This window comes from Hippoglossus hippoglossus, chromosome 8, assembly GCF_009819705.1.
Source record: "Hippoglossus hippoglossus isolate fHipHip1 chromosome 8, fHipHip1.pri, whole genome shotgun sequence".
Classification (NCBI taxonomy): domain Eukaryota; kingdom Metazoa; phylum Chordata; class Actinopteri; order Pleuronectiformes; family Pleuronectidae; genus Hippoglossus; species Hippoglossus hippoglossus.
The window spans coordinates 17,286,345-17,313,909 of NC_047158.1; the positions used below are offsets into that span (position 1 = coordinate 17,286,345).

Here is a 27,565-nt window from a genome sequence, read left to right on the forward strand (position 1 = left end):
TGTAATAATAAACAAAGAAAAATATATATTTATATAAAGAAACATGTAAGTGCCCACAGAGAGAATAGTAGGAAGAGAACGAATAACCACAGTATGCAAAAGTTTTATATATTTTTGGCATTCATTTCGGGAAAACAAAAATAAATTGAAACATTTTTCATTTACGATTTTGATTTTTCACAGTTTTTTGGTTGAAACATAGAGTTAGTAATCTACATATATTTCAAAATAATCCTGAAGGCATCAGTGCATGCATCAGCAGCTTCAAACAATCATGACAGATACAGGTTTCATGCAAGTAGCATTCATTAGCATAGTACATGATGTCAATATACTGTTTACGTTGCTGTAATATTTAAAATAATTAGGATTAGATCTGCTCTTCTTAGGTTAGATCTCTTTGTGCTTTCAAATGCTGTCAGTTTATAGTTTGCAGCCAGACTGTCAAGCATGTACAGTAGCATTGTCTCACATCATCCATCAATAATGCATTCAGGTGGCACTTCCTGGTGTAGACCATAAATCCAACATCTTTTGAAAGCGTGGCTAATGGCTTGTGTAATTCTGAGGGCAAATTCACACAGTGATCCTTCGATCTGATTTAGATGCAAGATGACCCACAACAACCGGGGCTAAAGTAAGGCATCCCCTGGGTGTTGTCTGTTGGAGGTGCAGGGGCAAGTTCAGAAGTCGGGGCTGAACATGAAGTCCAGAGCTTGTCTCTCGGCTGCAGCCACATTTGGATGCCAAAGGTCCACGCTCAAAATGACGCGCGGTCCGGCATCTGAGGGACCTTGACAAATAGACGCATTACTATGTTAGTTAAAAATGAGCAGTCGTTCAGATTCATCTCTGAAATGGAGCAAAACAACGCTTTAGAGTCTGTGTTGCAGAAAATGAACGCCCAATCTCACAAGGTTAAAGAAAGTGAAAGATAATTCCTTGATCTGCCCCCTTAATCGTATCGGCTCCAAAAGTTAATTGCTTCTTCCCTGGCCCATATATACCCTACACCTTTAAGTTTCAAGAAAATCGGTTCAGTGGTTTTTGCGTCAACATGCTACTAACACACAAACAAACAACATTGAAAACGTGACCTCCTTGGTGGAGGCTGTAAGAGCTGAAATCAGAGGGAAATTAAAGGTTGAGTGTATGGAATATAAATGTAAATATAAAATGATCATGTGTTTCGTTCCTATAAATTTCACAAAAGCTGTGTTTTCATTACCTTTGAATTAGTCTTGGGAACATTGGGAGTGAGTCCTCTAAATGTTGCATGACCATATTTCTGCAGAAACCCAGGATGGGCAAACTAAACACAGAGGGCCTTTTGTGTATTTACTTTACCTGAACGTGAGGAAGGTGAGGGGTATTTACTTGGTTGCATTAAACCCTACAAACTGAACATTTACCGATAAAATCTTTAATTTCCTATACCACAATTAGACCAATTATCTGTTACATTTTTAAACCAATAAATGGCCAGAAATACAATAAATTACAGTAAAATTAGTTTTCCAAAAGCATTTGTGATTCACTGACCCTTGTGGGAGACAGTGTGGAGAAACGAGTCATCGACCAGGAGGCAGTGCCCCTCTGACCAGCACTGCGGCTCCCCTCCCACCACCAGCTCACACAGGGGTGGAGTCTGCAGACCTGCAAAAGTGAAATCTCTTTTTAAACAGAATATCATGTTTTCCATCAGCTAAGAAGGGCGTGCACTCCGGTCCTGTCTGTGTTTAAAACTGAGAGGATTATATCCAGACAGATGATTGCACAAAAATGGGCTGAGGGGAACCTTGACCCACAAAGTATCACATTATGCAATGGTTTAGTGTTGCATGGGCTTATTTTTCTGGGCTTTTTAGTTGAATTAACGTCAAACAACAATTTATTTATTGCACCAGTATAATTCCAAAGTGCCCCACAGTAAACTGAACTGAATAAATAATACCAATTACTATGAATAGCCTTGATGGAGCCTTGATTTGTATGTATTGTTTTGTTATAAAGTGCCTGGCACTCAGAATCCTACTATGGGCAGTAACTGGCATATGAATTAAGCATTTTGACAGCCAAGGCACTCACCCCTGTAGCAGGTAATCACTTATATTATCAGTCAAGGAAAACCCTTCAGTGGATAAGGGTTCTCCTACCAACTCAAAGAAAGGCAAATTATATTTTTGAATTTATATAATGTGTATAATGTGGTCATATAATGTTCATTTCCTTCTAATGTGGAGCAGATAAACCAAGATAAGTGTGATTCTTTTACTCACCCAGATGACAGCGGAGACGTGTGTTGGTGGGACCGTACGAACTCCCCAACGTAGCTCCGGGTCCCAGCAGCCAGAATCCAGCAGATCCCAATGAGTTGCTATTTATGAACGTTCGTAGAGAGAGAAGTGTGCGGTATGTGCAGGGACAAGAGCGACAGTTTCCTGCCACACAGACGCCAGAACTGTACAAGGGAAACACTGCCTGGCCCTGAAAGAGGCAATGATCCCAATTAGATTCAAATTAGATTGATACATCAGCATAGATCCAGATCAGTCAATTTCTCCACTTAATGATATCAGGGCTCATGGATTGAATAATTTTTTTTGGGGGGATATTTTAAGTATTTTGAGATCTAAGAAAACATTAATGTCGTTCAGAAACTTGAAAAGCAGCTTCTTTCCTAAGATTTTCATACAACGGATGGAAATGTTTCTTGGACTGCTCTTTTCTCATAGTTGCCCCAAAAGATTTAATCGTGTACCTTTGGACCCAGACTGGTCCAACCTAGTTTTGAGTCAACGCCCCGCTGGTAAACAGTTTGGAATTCAGCTAAGATTACTGGGTAGCTGGCTTCCAAGACCTCAATGTCATGTCGATGAGCATCACGTGGGAAGAAAGGAACACTTGGGACATCTGGCAGGAAGAAGAGATGAGGCTTCTGTATAGCAGAGTGATCATTTAGTCGAACCTTCAGTGAAGACGGAAAAGAGAGAATGAGTATTTCTTGACAATGTTTACTTTCTCTGCTGTTTATCCTTTAATAACAACATTTTCATATTAGAACGACACTCAGGAGAACGCATTCCTCTGCCAAGGCCCAACAGTCCCCTGAAATCAATCAAGCCGCTCACACTCATAGAAATCAGTTCCCTAAATGTGTCAGATTTTTCTTTCATCAAGGGCCATGAATTATTCGCTGGAAAAACTGTAAAAAATGTTGAAAAAACCCCGTCTCGCAATGAAGGTGAAAGTGAAAAAACTTTCCTGGATCAGCCCCCTGATCCGGATCTGCGCCAAAATGTAATGGCGTCTTCCCAGACCCGAACCACATCCTTCCACCAAGCTTCATAGAAATCAATTTAGTTGTTGTTGTGTAATCGTGCTTACGCACAAATAAACACAGGGGTGAAAACATAACCTACTTCACAGGGGTAATAAGATGTTAGGACTCCTACTTTTGCACAGCATTATTCAGTTATTGATGCCATGAAAACAGTCTAGGATCACGATGGAATTGATTGCAATACATATGAAATATAAAAACCTATATACACAACATGTACCTGCTCACGGAGGCCCTTGTGAATGCGGCCCATGCCCACCCAACTGTAGCGTTTGGCGTACTCTTGTAGTGCCGCGTATAGTTTTTTGGCTTCTGCAGATGCCTGAGCTGGGAACAAGGCGTGACTCAGCACGGGGGTGAGGTAACCCTGTCCCTGCTCCTCGTCCTCCTCGGTTTCCATTGGAATGAAGGGAGTAATTTGTTCACTTCTCAACAGCTTGGATCGTGCGCTGCACTTTGTTCCAGCGCAGCTACCGCCGCGGGACATCATGGACCGCCTTGAGCCTGACTTAAGCTTTCCGGCATGTGCGTGACCTGGGATTGGCAGGTCGGAGCCCATCCGGTAACAGTGCCACAGAAACAGGAGCAGGAGAGTCCACAGAAGGCCACTCAGGGAATGGACACCCAGCTCAACACAGAGCGGCATGGGTAGTGTGTTCATAGACCAGTGCATCCTTTCAATTGGTGGGACACTGAAATACTGAGACAGAAAAAGATGAAGAGATTACAGAGATACATATACATGTGTAATATGGAGGAAACAAAACCTGCAAAGCAATCTCAGAACTAAAATTCTACTGAACTAAAACTAATTTCAAAGGTGACTTTGCACTATTCGCCTTGATGGTGATGTTTTTAATTGGTGGGATTTTGTTCTTCATTTGCACAACAGGAACTGAAGTAAGAAGCTTGTGGGGGGGCTTTTCAACATCAGACCATGTTATGGAGACGAGAGCCTCTGTGCCACAAAGCACAGCCCAAACAGAGCAGTGGACTGTCCTGGTCACAGAGAGCAAACTCATTCATTTATTTCTTTTCCTTTAATCCCAGCATGCACTTGGAAGAAATTAGGACATCTTACCAGAGTGACTGACCCTTTGGTTTAGTTTCCACTGACACTGACTTCATGTTATGTAACTCCTGACCAATGCCCCCTCAGAGAATGAGCTATGGATGTAACTAAAGCTTTCGCTGCAGGCAATATTCTGAAGTCATGCGATGACGTGCCACTACACTTTTTATCCAGAGGTGAACGGGCCTTTTCTGTCAGGGCTCCCAGGGACGAGCTTCCTGAGGAGATCCACCAGGCAAACTCCTCATCCACTTTAAATCTCTATTTAAGACATATTTTTATTGATGTGCTTTCTCCTGGTTCTGATTTAACCGACTATTTTAATCCTTTTATAATGTTTTATTTTGTTTACTCTTTAATCATCTGTAACATGGTTTATTTCCGGATCTGAGCTCTGTGTGTTCTTCTAATTGCATTTAAATTGATTCTTATTGTTTGCTTTAAATGTGTTTCGAAAGGTGCTATAAAGATAAAGTTTATTATTTTTCATTATTATTATTATTTTTGGCTGCTAATACTGACAATATTTGTTTCTTTGTGATGTCCATAACCAATCAACCTCTACCACAATATCTAATATCTTATTTGATTGATTTTAATTGTGATTCCTGCCCTAATACCAGCACTTGGTTGAGGAATGTAATTATAATAATGAAACAAATAATAATATTATGCTATATGATAATAGGCAAGGCAAGTTGATTTAGCACGTTTCAACAATAAGGCAGTTCAAAGTTCTTTACATAAAATATAAAAGGAATCACGACAAATTGTAAAAGCGGCAGAAGATAATTATAACATATTAACATCACGTGAGTAATTCTGTGTATATGTTCAAAAGTTTTGCATGTTGCATGGGAACACTGGAGCAAATCTGACATGAACAAAGCGTGCCAAGTGGATTTGGGGGGCGTGCACGTCTGGTCGCGCGCGCGCGTGTGTTGAAGGTGGGAGAGCTCTCTCCTAATAGGCTTATTCCAGCGGATTCGTTCTGCTTCAATTACACACACCAGGCGATGATACTGTGTCGTCCGCTGGAACAGACGCCTCTGGGCCGCCTCTTCAAACCGTGCACCGCTCGAGCATCCATGGCTCCTGTTTGTCCCGCACCAGCCCGCACCAGCCCGCACCAGCCCGCACAGCTCGCCTCTCTCAATGTCCGCATTGAATGTCAACACAAACACACCCCCCACCCCATCCCACCCCACCCCCATGCATCTCCTATAACACATGCAGGCCTTCACAATGAGGAAAGAGTCTGTATCCAGCCGCTGTGTCGTTACCTTGAATGAAGCGTGCAGCGCTGCGTCGGACTCACTTCAGCACCGAGCCGCTGGACAGCTCCTCCCGCTGGAGACAAAATGTGCACCGCTGCAGCCGCCGCGCGCGGCCGCTAGGGGGCGCCCGACACCTCAGCGCAAATACCCTCACATCGCAGGCGAATGCGTCAAGCGCACGGCAACCAGCTACAGGGGCATCGCACCAGCAGCAGCAGCAGCAGCAGCCCCGCCGCCGTGGTGACGGATCCTAAAGCAACAGGACACAGTCCGGGAGGGAGAGGACGGGACGCAGCCTGGAGGACAAAGGTAAGACCCCTGTGAGCGCTGCAGACATGGATCTCATGCGCTGCTGGTTGTGCCACAATACTAAAAAAATCTAATCTGCACAAAGAGGGCCGGGGGAGGTGCGTGTGATGCTGCCTCGTATAGCCCCATCATTTTGTCACACACCGGGATTTTCACTGAGGAAACGCCTCGAATAGCAGCGGAGGAGCCTTTAGACTCAGCTCCATTAACAGGTTGATGCTGGATCCAGCTCTGAGAGTCTGGACCTGCGGTGGGGGGGAAGGGGGGGGGGGGGGGGGGGGAGGCTCCTTTGCTGGATTTTTGGAATAGCGCATTTTTTTTTCCCGGGCATGTTGTTGCAGGTTTTGGGGAGAAGATGCACGATGGGGGTGGAGGGGGTCCTGAATGTTTAACATCATACCATGTAAAAAAATAACTTGTATTAAAATGCTGTTCATTTCCCCTGCATTGTATGAACTGAACATTTTTCTCCATATCGGTGGAGCTGTTACAGTTTCACATCGCAATGCTCCTCTGATGCGAGTCATTGTGGCCTGTGTGGTGTAAACATATGATCAGCAGGGGAATTGCGTGAGAATAATTGATATGGCTGATAATTCATTACCACAAGGCAGTGCCTCCTGCAGTAATTGTAAAATACTAACGCATGCGACCACATGGCCGGAGCCTCCCAGATACTGTGATTGATCTATTTACATTGTTAATAATCTCCTGATCAGTCTGCTCACTTTAACCTTCTCAGGTCATTCAGTTTCATCCAAAGCCATGGGGTTCACACGCTTTGCCGTGATGCTGTATGTCACCATGATGCACCTCGTCTCAGGTAAGTGTGTTGGCTAATACTCCAACACTCACAGGCTAATACAGACTTTGTCAATCACAAACAACACACTTCTTCTGTGTACACGTGTCCTCCTGACCAGATTTGTTGTCATTTTGTTTTTTTGCGCATACCTGGCTATTTCAGGTATGCGCTTTATGACTCCTGAGCCGGATGCACCACCAACATTAGCCCCAGACTCACCAGCTGACCTGATCCACGCTGCCCTGCAGAGTAAGGAGTACTTAGGACGAGCTTCTGCAGGTACACTAAGACGGGCCTTCATTTCTACAGCTACAGCACAATGTGGGTGATTGTTCATGGGAAATGACACACACTTAATTGACCTGACTCTGCAGGTACGACCACAAACCCAACACAAGCTGTGCCTGGACTCGGGCGCAGCGAGTCAGCAGCGACAGCCATGTCACCAGGGCTCCTCACCACGGCTTTAAGCTCATCTTCTGCTGCCGGCCAGACAGGATCAAGGCACAGCCTGTCTCTGCTGCCCATAGAGGAGGAGACAACCACCACTCTGATCACCACAACCACCATAACCACGATGCACATGCCAGGTACTGGTTTGACCTTAGTGGTAGAGTATTCTTGCTGTGGGGGAAAACAATGCTTGCATGTCACCTGTGGCCTCAGAGCTGCTCAGACTTTGCCGGCGGCCGCAGTGACAAGAAGTTCCAACTGAATCACTTTGACTCCGTGTGGCGACTTCAGTCATTTCTCTGCCTCCCTCTGAAGAACAAGAAGAAGACTTGACAGACAAGGTAAAACCAAACAGTCCTAACATATTGATGATGAAAAGTCCACTGGCTACTTTATAATGTGAATTACTTACAAAGAAAAAAGATGCACATGTATTTTATGTTGGTCAGAAAATTCCAACACTGTTAAATAATGAGTCTTAAACAACTTCATGACATTAAAAAAAAGAAGCTATGGAGTCAAGATAGCTGCCTGTGAAGTAGAATATTCAGTAGCCAGTGTTTTTGGTTGTAAAGCTCGCTGCTAACATTGGGACATTTTTAGCGATCATTATGTTAAGTGCAGACACACTTGTTGATGCCTCTGGTCCATTTTCTCAAAAATGCTTCCTCTACGTCTGTATTTCAGGATGAGACACCTCAGAGGAATGAACGGTGACGAAGATAACGAAGTGCACTCCTGCTTTCCTGCTCGATGGTGCGAGATGTATCAGTAACATGTCTTGTATGGACATTTGCATCTGTGACGCAAACGATTGAAAAGAGATGCACATCCTATGTTGCATGACCTGCTCCTTAGTAGAAGTCATGTAGCCGGATAACCTGGTAATCTATTACCTTCTAAACATGTACTAGCAACAGAGAATAAGGTTAATGGCTGAGAAGAGAAGCAGACTTCTAACATACTTTGATGCTTTGTAACCAGTGAGGTAAAACACACAAGAGAGGCTCAGACTAGTATCTGGAAGAGTTACATGTCTATTGTCCTGAGACACATTCACTGGTTGTGTTCTCGTGATTGACTTTGTCCCATGAAAAGTTCTGTAGGATCTTGACAATAAAATCTGAATTCTTCCGCTGTCTTTGAGTCATTATTACGTCAAACAAATCGAAGTTGATCCGTGAACATGAAAACAATTTGTCGACAGAACGAAGAGCAGCCAGTCGAACCTGTACCATCGGCAACTCTTATTGTCTTAATATTGTAACAGAGAGAAGTATTAATTTGACAAATCAGCAGGAGTCAGTCAACATCGCAGTCATGGGCAGAATACTAATCGGGGGCTGGTGACGGTGGCATCCTGTATGAACGATTGTTAGAAATGCACTCAAGTGAGACAACGTTACAGCGTTTCCTTTTGCTCAGATGCCTGCGCGCCTCTGAAGGTTGATGAGACTTAAACAGCGACAGCGACAAATGAGAATTAAGGAGATGTGATTGAAGGAGGAGGAGGAGTGGGGGGGGCGGGGGGGTGCAGCTGATTTACACCAGATGTGGCAACAGACATGTCACACAAGATGAATGATCAGTGAGGTGTGTGTGTGTGTGTCTGTAATCTGCTTCCTCAAGGATCTTTTTCTTCTTTACCGGGTATCCTGGTTTCAATCCTTTGTAAAATCGTTTTCCAGATATAGTGCGATAATGTCTCAGACATGTTCACACTCGTCATGGCAACACGATCGTACCTTAAAGGGATAGTTACACATTTTGCAAAATATGGGACTTTATTGTCCAGGTTAAAGACGATTGATGCAACTGTTGCGTCTGTACGTTACATACGATGGTGCAACTGGAAACTGGTTAGCTTAGCTTAGCATAAAGACTGGATTCAGGATGAAGCAAAACTCTGTAATTAACATTTAAAATCTAATTTGCAGTAAAAACAATATTGTTACATGGGGGTGATATGTGATATGTGATATTCTATTATGACATAAGTTTAAAGGAAATGAAAAATCTTAGATTTTGAGAATAATATTGTAATATTATGAAAATTATGTCATAATATTACAAGAACCAGAAGGGTCCTCATTAGAGAGCATCCCTCAACCCAAGGCCCAACAGTCCCCTTATGAAACCACGTTTAAATTTACTACATCCAGGTTTTTATTTGGATCAATTTGCTCACACTCATAAATATCAGTCCCCTAAACATGTCAGATTTTGTTTTTCCATTAAGATCCATGAATTATTCTCTGAGAAATCAAGGAAAATGTTAAAAAACGCCTAAGAAAATCTGGATCTGGATTCACACTCACATTTATTGGCTTCTTACCTTCATCTTCCTCCACAAAATTCCATGTTATTCGGTCGAGTAGTTTCTGCGTAATCCTGCTAACTCTCAAACACACAATTGCAGAGGAAAACCTCATATCAGCTCCTTAGTGGAGGTGATGAAGTCATTATATTACAAGAATAAAGTCATAATTTTGAGCTATATCTCTTTTCAGAGGAGGAATTTCTGAACATTATCCTGTTGCCTGAATTAAAATGATGTATGTGGAGCATCTTGTGAAGTTACACTGTAAGATAAGTTTCACAAATAATGAAATATCTAATCTTTTGGCACATCAGCGCCACAGTCTTTACTCTAACTATGCTAAGCTAAACCAATTCCAATCAGCTGCTAGCTCTAGATAACTGCTCATATTCATTTAATATAATCAAAAACAGTATAAATTCTCTCATCTTACTTAAAACCAATCAGGATATTTATGAAATCATGAAATAATTCCTTTAACTTCTTTGACAGAAACATACATTTTGTGTGACTCGACGCAGAGACATTTACTGATAGTTAGTGTGAAGAGTTTGTGTGTTGATGCCTCTGCCTCAGGTTTTTCTGTTCCCTGTTTGCCAGATGGTCTGTAAAAGCTTTTCCTCCTCAGACGCCATTTGTATAACAAGCAGTGGTCAATAATTCGATTTTGCAGAAGCATAGCAGCAGTTTCAGTCACTAATGTGGTCAGTAAAATAATTTAATGTGGGGAAATCCAATGCATCATCGCTTTACCCAAGGCGGTGATTCAATTCAGCCAATATTCACTAGAACACAACACTTCTGATTAAATTTTTTCATTGAGTTTTGATTTAATTTGTGCTTCTTACCTCCAACAGTACATTATCTAAAATGAAATGATTGTAGATATTGTTGTTGAAAGTTTATTGCCTCACACCGAGTTGTAATTCTGTGATATTTTCTCCTAAAAACATAAATAGGGGGATATTTTCCCCAACATGTTTTACAATCACCACATATCAAAAATGAAATACACTTATCAAGGCAGCAGTGGACACGCGTGGGAACAGAAAAAAGGGAAAGAAAGAAAAAGCTAACAAAAAAAACAGACAATAACCAACCACATACATTAATAAATCATCTGTGGCCCATCTGCACTCTCTAGTTTCAAATAAACTTCCTATAACAATGAAATCAAGCACATGTACAGATGCTTTAATTAATTCAGAACCTTGAATAAACCATCAGCACGCAGCGGCGGGTTTGTAAAATAACTCATCGTCCTTTTACATGTTTGCTTATGAACAGGAATCCTCCATAGCTTCCCAGTGTGCGAGGGATCAGTGAGGACACACTCAACACAGTGTGATAAAAGATCACCGTGACCTCTCTCCCGTCTTCACGGCACTGAGCGCTTTCAACCGCACACGACTGCACAAAGTCTTATCCCAAAAAATACCAGATTGCTGGGACGCTCTCTCCTTTACAAAGCTGTCAGTGCAGCGAGGGAACACAGAGCTTTGAAGGGGGAGAAAAGAGACTGTGAAAATATCAATTGGAGGGGGGGAAAGAAATCGATCTCTCATCACTCAGAAACTCTTTATTTCCGAATCAGAATCGGGGTTTATTGCCAAGTATAGGCTACAGAAGGGATTTGCTGTGGTGAGTTACTGCAAGAAGACATATAAAAATAGAAAAACATATTATAAACATATATATTTAATAATATTATAAACACTAGTATCTAGAAAACAGATATGTGCAATATGAACGTATGTACAGTATTAATCTGAATCATGCGGCTGTTACTAAAAAGCAAGTGAAGTGAATTTTTTTTAAATATGTATTTCCTCGACAGTTTTAATTCTTCTCTTCTTCTCCCACCTTTCCCTCTCTTCACAGTGCAGTGCAATGCGACTCTGTCAGCGATGGAGGATGTCGTTGAGTCCCCAGATCCCGCATCATCATCATCCTCGTTCGCCCCTCTGGAATGCACCTACAGCATCACTGTGTACGCAGGGTACGGCGTGGAAATTCAGGTAAGCTGCATTATCCCCGATGAATCCAGACACATTCAACTTTTCAAATATTAATCGCTTTAAAAATAGTCAAAGATCGGTTGAAACGAAGATCTAGGATTGTGCACTTCTCTAATTGCTAGAGATGCAAATACAAAAGTTAGATAAGATAAGATAAGATAAGATAAGATAAGATATTCCTTTATTAGTCCCACACTGAGGACATTTGCATCAGTAAAGTAATAATAAGTTAAATGTATATAATATAAATTGGATATGGACTCTGTAAACATAAAATGTACACTGTGAGAATATGTACAGTGAAACAGATTGCGAATTATTTTGAAATATCTTTGTTGAATGTAGTTAAATCATTTAGTGGATGGAGATTTGCACATTTTGAAACATATAATCTGTGTCTAATATTTAATGGTGGATTAATAACAACTGTACTAACATGTAGAAAAGAACTTCAAGAAGAAAGTTAAAATTTAAGTTAAAATTTAAAACCCATAATCTCCTTATTAAGAGAAGACCCAGCACAGTATCTTAATTCACGTTTTCCCAGTGTCTTGAGTTGTTCTGAGGCTGTAGATCTCTGACCCCCTCCAGAGCAGGTCGCACGCAATCATTACCTCTTGTTACCCTCCAGGTGAGAAAAGTGAATCTGTCCAAGGAAGAATCTCTGACGATCATGGGGCACGGAGGCACGGCGCCAGAGCTGTTAGCCAACGAGACCCTGATGAGAGAGGGTCAGGTGATCCGCAGCACAACCAATCAGGTGTACATCCACTATCGCAGTCTCCGACAGACCAACCACGGCACGTTCAGCCTCCACTATCAAGGTAAAGGCCGCACCGGATACACCTCATCTGTTTTTATCTACCTGTTTGTTTCACACTTAGGTCAGGTACTGAACTATGTTTCCCCTTATGAGTGAAGTACTGTTAAGTGTCGTGATTGAAAATCTGCCTCCTCTATGTTTCTGCACGAGCGACAGAAAGGAAAGATAAATGGTCAGAAATATTGTGACACGTGAAAAAGAGTTTGTACCTCTGCCAAGGCTGATTGGCCACTTTGTCACCATGTTGGATTTATATGTATTGCATCAGATATGCTATATTTATAAACTATAAACACATAAATCTTCTGTAAACTGTTTTCATTAAACACACACAGGCTTTGACATAGTTGAAAGGAATGAAGATAAAAAAAAAAACTTTGTTTTTGGGAAATTCACAAAAATGTGGACAAATGCCCAATCTAACAATGTTTTAGGTGAAAGAAATTTCCTGGATCCGCCCCTCTGATCCAGACCTGCACCAAAATTCCATCTGTTCTAAGTGTTCTTTCCACATCCTTCCCCCTCGTTTCGCCGCAATCCGTTCAGTTGCTTTTATGCGATAATCTTACTAACAAACAAACAAACACAGATGAACACATAGCCTCCTTACGTAATGAGGATAGTACCCAGTGGAGCAACTATCTCCACCAAGGCCAAATACTCCCTTTAGATTCAATCAAGTGGCACCAAATTGCACATTGATAACAGACCCCTGAATTTGCCTGATTTGTTTCATGAAGATCTCTGTTTTAATTTCTTTTATGTTCCAAAAAATGGGTTCTTTGTTGGCAGATACTACATCTTTCCACCGAGTTTCAATAAAATTAGTTCAGCAGATTTTGCTTGATATTGCTGGCAGACAGACAATCAGACAATACGCAATGAGAACATTGAGGACCATTAGCAGAAAACGCTGAAGCTGTGAGAGGCAATATCCTTCAATCACCGGTGTTTGTGTTGCATTTTACAAACTAAATTCCCCGTCCTTCCTGTCGCATCAACATCAACAGCCTTTCTGCTGTCCTGCCCTTTCCCTCTGTCCCCTGAGGGCGGCGGAGTGACAGTGACGGACATCCATCCTGGAGGTCAGGCGCACTTTCACTGCGATTCAGGCTTCCAGGTTCGTGGCCACGAGGTGTCCACATGTGTCAACACGACACAGCCTCGCTGGAGCACCCCTGAGCCTCATTGTGTCGGTCAGTGAACTCATACATTCAAATTAAATGAGACAGTTTGGGATTTTGGAAAATCAAATCTTGGGGCGTTATTTTTTTTCCTTCAGCTGTGTCTTGTGGAGGTTGGATTCGTAATGCAACAGTGGGCCGGATACTGTCTCCACCCCCGACATCCGTCAGCAACCACAGTAACGTCAATAACCTGAGCTGCCACTGGTTGATAGAAGCCAAAGAGGGACACAAGCTCCACCTGCACTTTGAGAGGATCGCACTGGATGAAGATGATGATAAGTAAGTCGACCCTTGTGCGTTTCCATTATTTCGAGTGTCACAGAATCAGTTTGTTTTCAAGGTCACGTTGAGTAAAGATCTAAACGTTGTGGAAACCAGTTTTATGGTTGCACTATAAAAGGCACAAACCCTCTTCAATTGGCTTTGTTTTTGTGTCTCACACCCACTACCCACTATCATTATTTCATGTTAGGCCCATATTATAAGTACTTTGCCATTATCACAACAGTTTATCCAAAAAAGAAAAATAGCCCCTTGAACTTCAACCCTAATTTAAAAACATGCTCTGAAGTATTAAAAAGAAAAGTATAGAAAATGATTTACAGTAGAACAAAACAAAATAGTTTAGGTCTTCACATTCTGCCTTATTTGTTGTTGTTGATATACATTCACATTCATACATGAGGTGTGATCCATCATCACGTCACCGGACGTCTCTGTGATTCCTTCCTCCTCAGGTTAATTGTGCGCAGTGGAAACAGTTCCCTGTCTTCACCGCTCTTCGACTCAGACCTGGATGACGTCCCAGAGCGTGGGTTGCTCAGCGAGAGCTCCACGCTGTACCTGGAGCTCACAGCGGACTCTTCCTCCATCCCTCTGCTTCTGGCTCTGCGATACGAGGGTGAGACACTTTTAAGTACTCAGCTCTGTGTCCTTATTCTCCACCACAAGGTATTTTCCACATTCCAGAATCACCAGAACCACCCAGTTACTCAAAAGCCTCTTACGTGATCACTTGTTCCCCAAAAATCCCTTTCAAGGTCGACCTTTCTAATCATGTTAAGTTAGATGTAACTTAGTTATATAAGGTTTAATCATTGATGCTATGTATAACACCTTCGGTGAGAATGGACTTTAATAAGCAATAGCCTTCTTCCCATTAGTTTGTTGTTGTGTGTAATGGGGCCATAATGAGCCACATGAGTGCTCACAGTCTGCTGACGCTTCAGTGGGATTTATTTTAGGATTTCAAGATGCTCAGTGCTTCAGCGTTTAGCCTCTTATGGCTTCTACTCGCCAAGAGGGCTTAAGATTTTCAGGTCACCCCGAGCGAAAAGCTAAACTGCTCCCACATCAGTTAAATGGATATGGTTTCCTAATGTGGTCAAACAGGAGAACAAGTACTAGAATAAACTAAATGTATATCGGTAATAAAGAACCACTTTTTGTGATCAGTATATGCTTGCACATAATGTGACTAATTACTTGTGTTTCTCAAGCTTTCGATGATGAGCACTGCTGGGAGCCGTACATGCCCCATGGGAATTTCAGCAGCAGCGACATCACGTATCAGCTCGGCACCACTGTTACCTTCACCTGCTCTCAAGGCTTCGTCATGGAACAAGGCTCAGGGTCGATCGAGTGTGTCGACCCCAGCAGCCCCCACTGGAACGACAGCGAACCTGTGTGCAGAGGTTAGTCTCTATCTATCTATCTATCTATCTATCTATCTATCTATCTATCTATCTATCTATCTATCTATCTATCTATCTATCGACTGATCTATCTATCGACTGATCTATCTATCTATCTATCTCTCTGTCTGTCTGTCTGTCTGTCTGTCTGTCTATCTATCTACCTATCTATCTATCTGTCTATCTCTCTGTCTATCCATCCATCCATTTATCTCTCTCTCTCTCTCTCTCTCTCTCTATCTATATATAAATATAATTGAGTTTTTGTAAAAAGAAATTTAACCTAAATCTGCAACTAATCCATATTTCCACAAGACAAGTTATTGCATGAAGCGACAAAGTAATTTTCTTTATTAATATTCAGACTGAATTGTGTTGATACGAGTGCCAGGAGCATCAAGATGTTGTCGACTGCATGAAGGCTGCAGCCGAGCTGTCTGTGTCATCTGCTGCTGTGAAAACTGAGAGTAGCACCGAGACTGTGGCGGATATGAAACTGTCACGGACTTTGGTCAGTGACGGGCTGAAAACACAGGTGTCACAGTTTCAGCCGAGCTTTTTAAAAAACATATGTGGTGTGTGTGTGTGTGTGAAAACCACAAGTGGCTCATTCACAGCGAGGTACAGGGAAGTAGGCGTCGTTAACTTGAGTGCTCTGCATGAAGAGGTGAGAGGTTTTCCACAGGGTCTCGAGCATCCACATATGGAGGAGGGCTGAGGAGAGCTTGTGTCTGTGATGAGTGTTATATATATATATATAGATATAGATTTATGTATAGATATCACCCAAGCAGAGTTGCTCTCAAGGAAAATGTGTTTCCCAGTGTTGAGTCCTGGTGGTCTTCTCCTCCCCAGACCATCTCACTGACATGTTTTTGATAAATGTTACAGTTAAAATGAAAGTAGTGTGTGTAGGACGTTTCTGTCTTAATCCTCTTTTCCTTCACGTCTGTGTGAGCAATCCTGGATTCACTTCCCAACCGAGGCTGATTGCGGTTTCACAGTTTCCTGCCTCGGTTTTAATAGGAAGAGAGTAGCGAGTCCTGGAATTGGATGTGAAGTCAGCAGGATCCTTGAAACACAGTCAAATGAAATGTTTCAACTCTCACAGACAAACATGTGGCAGAAGCTCTGCATTTGGCTCCTCTCTGCTGTGTTTGTTGTCAAGGGGTGAAAGTGTTTGTGTGCATTCATCACCCTCCCCGTTCACGTCCTCACCTCAGCGTCTCTCCTCTCCTCCTGTTGTTTCAGCTCTGTGTGGAGGGGAGTTGACTGAGCCCGCAGGGACCATCCTGTCTCCTGATTGGCCCCAGAGCTACTCCAAGGGGCTTGACTGCGTGTGGCAGATCCATGGAAGTGATGACAAACGCATTCTGCTCGAAGTCCAGATGTGAGTGCTGCGATAAGTAGTTTTTGGCAACTGTGTTTTAATAAAACATTTGTTTATTGTGTTTTTTTAACTTTGTTTCACACTCTGGGAATCTTAAAATGCAAAAATTGTTATCACCATCGTACCAGTACTGTGTAGAATAATCGCTTCATGCTGTCAAATGATAACATATGATCACATATTATATGCCAGTTGCAGTTTGATGACACAGTTATATGAATGTGCTAAGATCCTTTCCACCTTTATGGGAACTTGACCACTTGACTTCCAGTGAATTGCTTTAATAGTCGAATTACCATTTAACCTGTTAAATTGATCCTAAGTCATTATGTGTGTACATCAACATGTAATATCTGAAGCAAGTTGAACTTTTATATTTAAAAATATGTAGATAAGTTTGACTGTTCATGGTTTATAAATATGCAAATTGAATCACGTCACTTTCAAAGAAAGAGAAAGAAAAATGGCGTCATGTCGTAGCTTTATATTCAGTAATCCTCAGTTTCTGAATCCTAACTTCATTTCTGTTTTGTTGTATTCTTGTCTTTCCTTCTTAAAGCATAAATATCCGCCACACTGACGTGTTGACCGTTTTTGATGGACACGATCTCATGTCTCACGTGATCGGACAGTACCTGGGGTCGCGAGAGCGTTTCCAGCTACTGTCAGGGGGGTCAGTGGTCACCATCCAGTTTCAGAGTGATGCGGATGACTCCAGTTTTATCCTGAGTCAGGGATTCCTCATTCAGTACCGTGGTAAGTAGACTTTAAACCTATAGTAGGCGTTTGAAAAGGTCTGTGTCAAAATTCAACAGGACAATCAAGGCCTGACACTTTGAAAGACAAGATGGATTTCTCTGTTTGTGTCTCGTGCAGAGGTTGAGCCAAACGACACCTGCCCCACCCCCCCTCAAATTGAGTTTGGCTGGATCAGCTCGTCCCACACCTCCCATATGAGAGGCAGTGTGCTGACCTATCAGTGCCAACCAGGATATGACATCAGTGGCTCCGATATCATCACCTGCCAGTGGGACCTGTCCTGGAGCAGCAGTCCGCCTACTTGTGTTAAAGGTGAGACAAGTATTGGATTAATCCCATAGACTTTAAATAAGGATGAACGACATGTCTCCACTTGCTCCCACGATCCAGAAATGAAGTTAATATATAGTCTGCGCAGTAGCATTCAGGGGGTGGAGCCACGGTTGCAAGGTCACGTAGATAAGGGTACATTTCACCTTATTTTTTATAGCATTAAATAACTAATTAAAACCCAATTTATCAGAAACATAATCACTTGAACAAACATCAGTGGGATAAGAACTACCTAAAATGACAGAAACCATGTGTATACTTTGACTTTATAGTCTGGCCCATCTGCTAACATGGAGGAGGCAGGATTTATTACCTGTGCTGCAGCCAGCCACCAGGTGGCGATTTAGACACCTTTGAGGAGCAGTCATGTCGTCCATCTTTATAAAGATCTGTGATGTGTGTGTAGTAAATGTGTATCTGGAGCCAGCAGCTGCTTAGCTTAGCTTAGCATAAAGACTGGAAACAGGGGGGAACCGTTAGCCCCATAAGCTAACCTGCTGCTGGCTCCAACTTGATATTTACTGGGGAAACAATCTCTCTCCAGAAAAAATATTTCGCAAAATGTCAAACTCTCCCTTTGACAACACTTGCAGGATCAAGTTTAATGCTGCCATGTGTCCCACTCTGTCCCCTACAGTCCAGCAGTGTCCTGATCCGGGAGAGGTGGTGAACGGTGCTCGCTCTGTGCGCCCTGAAGCCGGTTTCGCGGTGGGAACAGTCGTCCGTTTCTCTTGCAACCAGGGTTACCAGCTGGAGGGCCCCAGCCAGATCTCCTGCCACGGACGAGACACCGGCACACCCAAATGGAGCGACCGCAGCCCGAAGTGTGTCTGTAAGTGTCTTCTCTGAACTCCGCTGTTTATGATGCCCGCTGTCACATTAACTTCAAATACATGACTGTTCCCCACAGTGAAATATGACCCGTGTCCAAACCCCGGAGTCCCTGACAACGGTTATCAGACCTTGTACAAACACAGCTACCAGGCAGGAGAGACGCTGCGTTTCTTCTGTTACGAGGGCTACGAACTTATCGGGGAGGTCATTATCAGCTGTGTTCCCGGACACCCCTCTCAGTGGAACAGCCCGCCACCCTTTTGCAAAGGTAAAAGCTAAAACATTGTTTATTGTATATTGTACAGTGCTCTGCCCTGGGCCTTCTTTGAACAGTTTATTATGCCAACGTCTCAAGAACGTGTTAGAACAGCTTCGAATTTTGTCGTGAAATGTCAATGTCACTGTGACCTCATGTTCTTGTGAAGGTGACATATCAAGGATGCCCTGATTATAATTTGGAGGTCAAAGGTCACTGTGACCTCACAAAACCCTTTTTTACCTCGTGAATATTAAGAATGCCTCAAGAGAATCCCTTCAAATTTGGCACAACTTAGACTCACTGATGAGAATTTGTTGGTCAAAGGTCAAAGGTCATGGTGACCTCACAAAACATTTGCTCTTACCTGCCATTTTTTTAGTAAGACAACATAAATATGTTGGGACCCTGAAGGTGCGTTTATTCAATATGTCATGAATCATTTTGTTTCTCTTTTTACACATGTCTGATTCACACAGTGGCGTATGAGGAGCTCCTGGATGATCACAAATTAGAAGGTGATTTCTGTTTCTGGCTCATCTGTGATGTGTAAAATATCTGAGGTTGTTCAGACGTGATATATAAATCCACCACAGCTACACTGTTTGGTACCATCTAGTGGTGATATTCAGTACAACACTGTGGTGCACAGATATTTTTGAACGCAGGAACTCTGACAATTAAAAGAGCAATCATCATCTTAAAGTCATCACATGTAATATATGTAATTAATGTATTGAAAATGTAGTTTCTCCAGAATTAGCAGCCTACTTTTTATGTTTTGTCATTTTAGTTTTATAACCAAATCAATAGTGCGGTCTGAACACCAATAAGAAATCATGTTCTGTATCAGAGGCCTGTTTTACTGACGACCTTTTGATTATTTCACAGTGTCTCAGTCATTCGAGCCGTCCCATCAGATCCTGAGTGAGAACATTGCTTTGGCAATAATTCTGCCAATCATCCTGGTCATCCTCCTGATCGGAGGGATTTATATGTACTACACAAAGTGAGTAACATTGACGTGCATCCATATCAGCTGTAGAGCAACACAGGTCTTACTTTTCAAAGATGACAGCGCTGCAGCCTTTATTCATGAGGTGACATGACATTTTATTTTCTCACCCTCAGCATCTGCAGACTAGAATGGAAGCCGCTCTTCTGGAAGTCTCTGTCTCACACACACTCCTACAGTCCCATCACAGTCGAGTCCGATTTCAACAACCCTCTGTACGAGGCAGGGGTAAGTAAAACTAATACTCTCAGTAATTAATACAATTTTCCATCATGAGATCTTATGTTATTTTATGAAAATCTATTTGAAGAGATTTTCTCTATTCTTGGTATTTTTCTTCTCTTTCATCTGACTGGTTTCTTACTTTGATCGCAGGATACACGGGAGTATGAGGTGTCCATTTAAAGGAGAAAGTGTTTTTGGTGAGAATTAAAAACCACACAAAGATTCAATTCTTTTGGAAGACAAATTCCTTAATATTCTGAGGCCTCATCCCCCCCCTTTATCATATCATTTGAAAGTGTGTCTCAGTTTTACCACCACTGTCTCTCTGGTTTATCAATGGTGGAAGTGCTTTATTTTCATGTGTCGGGGTGGTCTGCCAAACGTGGGTCCTATTTCACGATCCAATTTTCTGTATCATTAGGACTGGTGCCTTAGGAAGGGTAAGAAATTGACAACAAAGAAAATAATTTAAAAAAGTGTGGGAAGAATAAGAAATGAAGGGGAAAGGGAGATTTATTTATTTATTTCGATAAATCATTTTGAGGCCAAAATATTAGAGAACTTGGCAATACATTATTCGTAACAATCAAAGGTTCCATTCATGAGTATATAATACACGCTGAATGTGTTTCTTTTGTTTTTTTTAGAGTGACTCGTTTTACATTTTACAAAGCGTTGCGGTAAAGAGGAAGAACATTTAAATTTTCATCAAGAGAAAAGTAATGTTCTCTTCTTCACTTTGTCTTTCTCTCTATGTAACACACACAAATTGAATGTAAATATCTGACTTAATATTTATTGAGGTTTATATATATACTTGGTTCTATATATACATATATATACAAACATGGCTATATATAAGCCTCATATATACACTTATACGTGGTGGCGGGAGGTTATATATTTTCATTATATACGTATATATGTATGATGAAAATTCAGTGCCAAAATATAATGTTAAATACTTTAATGTCCTTAAGTGTTTCATCTGTTGTTGCAATAGTGTTTACAAAAGCAGTGTTTCTTTTATTCTTTGCTGTTTCTGGAGTGCACTGTCACCCGGTGTCACGTTACATATAAGAAGAGGCGAGGACATGAATGTCATTATGCTTAGAGCATGCACTGATTGTAAATTATATTGCTTCTGCTCAATCTTGCCATTATCATTATAGTTATTGACAGTTATCATTGTTCTCAGATTTGATGTTGTATGCACTATGTTGATGAAAACTTGCAAACTTGGCTGCTTGCTGTGATGCATTATGTATTTATTTACAAACGATTGTTTGGACAGTGGATGTCGTCCCATTCACTGTGACAAATGAAGGATCTTTGGAGACTGTTGCTTTGTAGACTAAATTCTTCTCTTATCATCGGTAGCATTTTTTTGCTTCATATATGAAATACACTCTTTTGAAGGCAGTGGATTATTTGCTGAACTGGAAATAAAGTCTCTGTTGAATGGTGTAAAACTTTTCTTGTTTTTTCAATATAACCCGGTTGCATCTATACTATTCATTATATGCATCATGCCTTGTCGCAATACACATAATTTAACTCATAAAATGGAAAGAATATTAGAGTGTTGTTATACATTTTATTGATAATTTTGAACGTCTTTGATTGTGAAGTCTTCAAACCTTCTAATTTTCCATAATAATACCAGTATTGATGTTCCTGTTGTTATTAATAATCAGTCAATATATGTTTGTGTGTACAGAGATAAACATCTGTGCTGATACATCGGTGCTTATATAGTTTTCCAGTCACAAGTCATCATCATTCTTATTTTTATCGAGGATGACGCAGGTTTTTTAAAGGTTTATTCTTCTGATAATCAAAGTGAACTTTAGCAGAACGAAACTGCATTTCTCCCCCAGCTCCATGTGCAAATATAAAAAGGCAAGTAACTCAACACAGCAAACATTTGCACGTCATCTCACAGTGGTGGGATTACTGCACAGAGTGACAGTAAACGTAGACTTGACACTGGTGAATATTAATATGGTGCACACACAAAAATATATAAAAAAAATAGACTATGAGGGGAGGGTTATTTATTTATGTATTTATTTATTTAACTGGCGTATTTTTGTGGTTCGCCTGTGTGACCATCAGAAGGCAGTAAACACACGAATGTAAACGTAGTGATGCAGTTCCAGGCTGTGGCCACCGAGGGGCAATGCCCTGCAAACACCACTTTGAAGAACGTAGAAGAAAGAGAGCAGCGGAAGTAGACGCTCCGGTTTCGTTTCCGATTGACCCACTTAGCTCCTCACGTTAGCATCTGTTATTAACCCGTGTGTCACACAATGGACTCGGCGGATTTTGTACCTTGCGTGTTTTCTCCACAGCCGCTTTTCTGATTCCTCCCCCCCCGGGTGGTGACAGGAGACGAGCGGGCGTCGTCGGCCTGAAGCGCGGCGAAGCGGACTAGCTGTTGTTAGCCACTTTGATTTAGCTGCGATTAAAATGAGCTGTCAAACGGCGGCTGGGTCGTAAACTTTTCCCGTTTCTTCGCATTGGCCGCTGACTTGGATTTATCTCGGCTCGGACCGGCTCAGCTCCGCGGCTCCTCTTGGATGTTCAGTGTGGTGAGTACAGTTCTGATTCAAGCTAGCTCTCGTGTTTACTTCGCTTTACTTGGCTTTTGTGTGCCGCCGGTGCGTTCGTCTGTCATCGCAGGAAATGGACGCGAGGCAGTCACAGCACGCGACGCCACTGCGGGACGAGTTGTTGTTTATTGTGTAAGATTGTGTTTACGAGTTGTGAGCCGTTCAGAAACGAGCGCTTCCTGTATCTCGGTCGCATCAGGGCTTGGAAGGAAGGGCTCGCCGCTGACGCACTTCGCACGCCAGGGGAACAACGTAGTGAGCTTCATGTCGTCATTTGTTTCCTTAAAAGCTGGTCCAGGGCTTCATTCATCTTTAACAGCCCGTAGTGGGTCTCAAGATCTACTCTATTGTCCCCATTGGGGGACATGTGTCTCTGGCCAAAGTGCTGCAGCAGCTGCAGAACAGTACATTGTGCAACAAACAACGAATCACAAGGACATGTCGTGTAAGACCCGGAATGATAATGCAGAAGACAATTGAGTTGAATATGGCACCTGCCATTAAAACACTTAAAATTATAAAACACTAAAAGGATATAAGGCATAAAAGATGACAAAGTAATACTGGCTTTAAAACCTAAACACCAGAGCGAGAATGTGCCAGACAAAGTGCACATAAAATACTGTTTGTCTTTATACATATAGGTATAATATATATATTGTGTGTGTATATATATACATGTAGATTTGGCAGTAAAACAATGTCGATTATTTGATCGCAAGTTTCGACAATAGAAATATAATAAAAGTCCATTGTGAACCGATATAATGTTTATGCATTGTGCACAGTGAGGAGGTTGTTTGTCGTGTGCTGCTCATAAAGAAGAGTTTAAAACCACAAACTTCCCTCAGGAGCAAAAGCCTTTAAACTTAAAAGAAATTATAATGTGACATTTATCGATACCAACTGATATGAACATGTTTATCTCGATAAAATGTTCATCACCCATCTTTATAATAGCCTCATTATAATTGACACAGAAGGGGGTGCTTATATCCACCCACATCATCCATGATTCCATTGTCTTAGGTACCTTGCTCCAGCTTCCAGCGATGGAGATATTTCATGTTGTATATCTGGTGTCTGTGAATATAAATCATCAGAACAGTTCTTTGTCTGTTCAAGTGAGTCCGTCAGATACAAAGATAGTCTGCTTTAGAGGTTAAGGCCTTTATACATTGGTTTACCCACACAGCTAGCAAGCCAGACACACCTGCATTATAAACAAGCCACCATATACTTCATATTCTGGATTAATGAAGGATTGTGTATCTCATTGCAGTCGCGAAGTGACTCCTCGGCTCCATGTCTGCTGAGGCCTCAGTTGGCAGTCATGCTGCCGACTCTGCCCAGTTTGATGTTTCCCAGCCTGCCTGCCACAGCACGGACGAGCACAGAAGTCGGGGGCTGCTGGGGAGCAAGTATGTCAAGTTAAATGTGGGTGGCTCACTGCATTATACAACTGTCCAGACGTTAAGCAAGGAAGACAGTCTGCTGCGGAGCATATGCAACGGAGGAACGGAGGTTAACATCGACTCTGAAGGTGGGTGGATCTGGCTGTCAGCTCAACACTGTTGTTTCTGTTGAACTAACGTCTTGAAAGCTGTGTCACTGATATCAGAATTTCAAACTAATGTTTCTAATATAATAGTTTGGTCAGGTGCTTTTGACATCATAAAAATTGTTTCTTAGTAAAATTACAGAGCTAGTTTGACATCAGTCTCTTTAGTGAAACATTGCATTTGATTCAGATGTAAAACAATCTGCCAAATTTTATGAACTTGGACAAGTCTCACACTGTTGGTCTCATTCAGTTTTGTGCTATTGTCCAAAACCAACTTAAATTGGTGTGGATATAATGTGGCCTTGAGAATCAACAATAATGACATTAACTGAAGGTGTTCAGACTGTTCTTATTGAACCACATCTGTCTCACACACCATTGGTCTACTAGAAAAGGTGAAAAAGAAAATTGAAAAATGCAAAAATTACAAATATTTTCCCCCTGCGGTCCCAGGTTGGGTCATTTTGGACAGGTGTGGCCGACATTTTGGGCTAGTGTTGAACTTCCTGCGAGACGGTTCAGTACCACTCCCAGAGGATCACAAAGAGTTGGATGAGATTCTGAAGGAGGCCCAGTACTATCGGGTCCAGGGACTCGTACAGCACTGTCTCACTGCCATGCAGGTAAATAGATTTTTTTTCTTACACCATTTTTTATTAATTATTATTTGAGTATATTCATTCAATTAATCGGTCAACTTATAAGTTAGAAAAACATGTTAAACTCATGTATATGTGAATGTACTTTCTTTGTTTACCCTCAGAAGCAGAAGGATGTCTTTGAAAGTGTTTGCCGCATCCCCATGATTACCTCAGCCAAAGAGGAACAGAGGATGATTGCTACTTGTAGAAAGGTAAGTAGCATTTTACCCAAATCCAATAGATCACTGACAATTAAGTGTATATTAGCCTAGTAGCTGTCAAATCCTAGAATAACAGATGGTTTGAAGAGACTTAGAATTGGTATCCATAAAAATTGTAGTCTGCTGGAAGTGTGAATCATTATTAAGTAAATTGCAGCTTAAGAATTAATTTCTTTCACAAAATGTGAACTCTAACAGGAAATTGAAGTTGGTTCTGTTTGTATGTATGTAGAATTTGTAAAGACAATTTCCCACTCATAGAATACAGAATAACCCGGATTCATTCCTGATTCTTCTCTCTACAGCCGGTAGTAAAATTGCAGAACAACAGAGGAAACAACAAATACTCTTACACCAGGTAAAAATGAAGGCTGGCTGAATGTACACAGACAATATGAAAAACAATATGGCCAGTCACATTCTGCTACAGGAAATCATCTCGGTGGATTTTGAGAGTTTGATTTGCTCTTTGTCTCTCCCTGTCACCAGCAACTCTGATGATAACCTGCTGAAGAACATTGAACTGTTTGACAAACTCGTGCTACGATTTAACGGCCGGGTCCTGTTCGTCAAAGATGTGCTCGGGGATGAAATCTGCTGCTGGTCTTTCTATGGTGAAGGCCGCAAGATTGCTGAAGTATGCTGCACGTCTATTGTCTATGCTACTGAGAAGAAGCAGACCAAAGTAAGCATCACATTATGCGTAGTGCCATAACTAAATAAGTAAATGTGTCTATTTGCTCTCTGGCAGTTAGACAGTAGCCTTTTAGCTTAAATTAGCTGAGCACAAAGATTGGAGACAGGGAAACAACCAACCTGGCTCTGGCCAAAGGTAATGAAATCGACCCACAGATCACAAGCTCGCTAATTAACACATTTCTCGGTTAGAGCTAAGCATACAAAGATCAGCTACTCGCCACAAAACTTGACCAGTTTGTTTTCTTTTTAGGTGGAGTTTCCTGAAGCTCGAATCTTTGAAGAAACCCTCAATATCCTCATCTATGAGAATGGCAGAGGAACTGGCCCAGGAGGCTTACACCTCTTAGATTCAAGAGGCTCAGGTTCATCGCTGGGAGCTGGCCAGTCGGAGGAAGAGGGGGCTGTGGGAGGTGAAAGACGTGTAAGACGGATCCACGTGAGGAGGCATATAATGCATGACGAAAGAGGGCCCGGTCAGCAAACTGTGTATAAGGACTAATAATGTGAAACCGCGAGTGACTTGATGTATGTTTTTTTTTTTTTGGTTGTTAGATGCTAGCAGAATGAAAGAAAGGTCCTTGATCATAGCAATAGCTTGGTAGTTGGTTATTTCCTGAAATGTCTTTAGGCGTCACGGCAGAAACATGGGTGTTGATGACTGATTTGGTAACAGTCATTTGGAGATGAAAGATGCTTCTGTTTACATGAAAATAAACTGTCTACATTATTTAAATAGGAATTATGTAAGATTGCCTGGGACACGAAACTGGCATACAAATGAATACATGCAATTATTAAGGAGCCCCTTGAAAGTTACTGAATGGGCCTCAAAGTCCAACATCCACCCCAATGGTGGATTTAATCCCTGGATCAGAAGGCCGACTGTTAATGTTGGTGTTAATGACTTGCACTGGCAGCCTCCTCTGTGTTTGACTTGTAGGAAACACTGTCAGCTCATTCAGGTTGTGAAGCATCTGTTGCCTTTTCATAAGTTGGACTGAGATGCTGGCTGACAGTGTTGGAACAGAGGATGGTGAAGTTTAGATCAGATACGTTAACACTGGATAAACTGAGTAACCATTTTTTCGTGAGGATGTCCATGAATGAGATTGTTGAGCAGCTCAATTTTCTTTATTTAAATTTTTACAGCTGTTGCTTCAAGATGTTTTTTATTAATTAATTTATGAACCTAATTTATTGTTTGGTATTTAACTTTTGTATTGTATGCAATCTTTGTGTTAACTTGTGCTCAAGTGAGGTTTCATTTTTGGAATGATATGATGCACTCTATAGCGCACATCAGACTAAATGACTAAATGGTAAACTTACATTTCAGTTTTGTGTTTCAAGAGGAAGAGAGACCACTTGTTTGAAACTGCATTTCATTCTGAGCCATGATTTTTCACTTACGCTTTATGTCTTATACCAAACCACTGGAATTTGTTCAAAGTAATTGGCCACACAGTGAAGATAAAAACATATTGGGTTGTATTTTTCCTTCCCTTAGGGAGAGAAGTGTTTTCTTTCTAATAGTCACCGGTGTCTCGTGTAAACCTAATCACTCTGAATTCTGAAAAAAACTCTGAATGAGATCAATATGTGTCTCAGACCCTTCATAAAATCACCTTGGAATACATGAAAATATGCACTACTTTAACTTCCGTCCAATAGTGGTCATGGGAATGTTCTGAATAAATGACTTATGAAATTCA

At 41.6% G+C, this 27,565-nt stretch overlaps 3 protein-coding genes across 6 annotated transcripts in view; 2 read left to right on the forward strand and 1 right to left on the reverse strand.

Annotated features, from left to right (window-relative positions):
• Positions 1 to 21,585, forward strand: part of sez6l2 (seizure related 6 homolog (mouse)-like 2) — a 141,193-nt gene extending 119,608 nt beyond the window's left edge. The window contains exons 1-19 of one of the 2 annotated variants that reach the window (XM_034594043.1): positions 5,856 to 6,001; positions 6,744 to 6,824; positions 6,969 to 7,085; positions 7,175 to 7,396; positions 11,461 to 11,597; positions 12,229 to 12,421; positions 13,431 to 13,616; positions 13,703 to 13,886; positions 14,345 to 14,508; positions 15,107 to 15,301; positions 16,553 to 16,691; positions 17,251 to 17,447; positions 17,568 to 17,762; positions 18,421 to 18,615; positions 18,694 to 18,885; positions 19,353 to 19,391; positions 19,765 to 19,882; positions 20,005 to 20,116; positions 20,264 to 21,585. In XM_034594043.1, coding sequence (XP_034449934.1) covers positions 6,767 to 6,824; positions 6,969 to 7,085; positions 7,175 to 7,396; positions 11,461 to 11,597; positions 12,229 to 12,421; positions 13,431 to 13,616; positions 13,703 to 13,886; positions 14,345 to 14,508; positions 15,107 to 15,301; positions 16,553 to 16,691; positions 17,251 to 17,447; positions 17,568 to 17,762; positions 18,421 to 18,615; positions 18,694 to 18,885; positions 19,353 to 19,391; positions 19,765 to 19,882; positions 20,005 to 20,116; positions 20,264 to 20,293 — 2,673 coding nt within the window. In that variant the 5' untranslated portion in view covers positions 5,856 to 6,001; positions 6,744 to 6,766 and the 3' untranslated portion in view covers positions 20,294 to 21,585. Of the gene's footprint in view, positions 1 to 5,855; positions 6,002 to 6,743; positions 6,825 to 6,968; positions 7,086 to 7,174; positions 7,397 to 11,460; positions 11,598 to 12,228; positions 12,422 to 13,430; positions 13,617 to 13,702; positions 13,887 to 14,344; positions 14,509 to 15,106; positions 15,302 to 16,552; positions 16,692 to 17,250; positions 17,448 to 17,567; positions 17,763 to 18,420; positions 18,616 to 18,693; positions 18,886 to 19,352; positions 19,392 to 19,764; positions 19,883 to 20,004; positions 20,117 to 20,263 lie in introns of those variants that run through there. The other variant, XM_034594046.1, reaches the window with a different exon arrangement.
• On the reverse strand, positions 177 to 5,811 carry asphd1 (aspartate beta-hydroxylase domain containing 1). Its single transcript, XM_034594087.1, has 6 exons — positions 5,699 to 5,811; positions 3,564 to 4,043; positions 2,762 to 2,968; positions 2,280 to 2,487; positions 1,543 to 1,656; positions 177 to 793 (listed from the first exon to the last, which is right to left on the reverse strand). The coding sequence occupies exons 2-6, from the start codon at positions 4,014 to 4,016 to the stop codon at positions 684 to 686; spliced, it is 1,092 nt and encodes a 363-aa protein (XP_034449978.1). The 5' UTR covers positions 4,017 to 4,043; positions 5,699 to 5,811; the 3' UTR covers positions 177 to 683.
• A 698-nt stretch (positions 21,586 to 22,283) lies between the features above and the next one.
• kctd13 (potassium channel tetramerization domain containing 13) lies at positions 22,284 to 27,565 on the forward strand. 3 transcript variants are annotated; one of them, XM_034594089.1, is made up of 7 exons: positions 22,284 to 22,707; positions 24,011 to 24,271; positions 24,746 to 24,915; positions 25,056 to 25,145; positions 25,460 to 25,512; positions 25,644 to 25,839; positions 26,104 to 27,565. In XM_034594089.1, exons 2-7 carry the CDS (start codon positions 24,034 to 24,036, stop codon positions 26,350 to 26,352), a joined length of 996 nt encoding a protein of 331 aa, XP_034449980.1. In that variant the 5' UTR covers positions 22,284 to 22,707; positions 24,011 to 24,033; the 3' UTR covers positions 26,353 to 27,565. The 3 variants fall into 3 exon arrangements, with proteins under 3 accessions (XP_034449980.1, XP_034449983.1, XP_034449981.1); XM_034594092.1 differs by having other exon boundaries at positions 22,314 to 22,707; positions 25,059 to 25,145; XM_034594090.1 differs by having other exon boundaries at positions 22,315 to 22,707; positions 25,460 to 25,506; positions 25,638 to 25,839.

What these genes read in the sequence shown, in the direction of transcription:
- asphd1 (XM_034594087.1), bottom strand. Translation starts at nt 4,016, where the DNA reads ATGCACTGGTCTATGAACACACTACCCATGCCGCTCTGTGTTGAGCTG. An exon ending in ACAAGGGCCTCCGTGAGCAG is followed by an intron (nt 2,969 to 3,563) that starts GTACATGTTGTG and finishes TCTTCACTGAAG; the next exon opens with GTTCGACTAAATGATCACTC. An exon ending in CCACACTGTCTCCCACAAGG is followed by an intron (nt 794 to 1,542) that starts GTCAGTGAATCA and finishes CTATTTGTCAAG; the next exon opens with GTCCCTCAGATGCCGGACCG.
- kctd13 (XM_034594089.1), top strand. Translation starts at nt 24,034, where the DNA reads ATGTCTGCTGAGGCCTCAGTTGGCAGTCATGCTGCCGACTCTGCCCAG. An exon ending in TGATTGCTACTTGTAGAAAG is followed by an intron (nt 25,146 to 25,459) that starts GTAAGTAGCATT and finishes TTCTCTCTACAG; the next exon opens with CCGGTAGTAAAATTGCAGAA. An exon ending in AACAAATACTCTTACACCAG is followed by an intron (nt 25,513 to 25,643) that starts GTAAAAATGAAG and finishes CCCTGTCACCAG; the next exon opens with CAACTCTGATGATAACCTGC.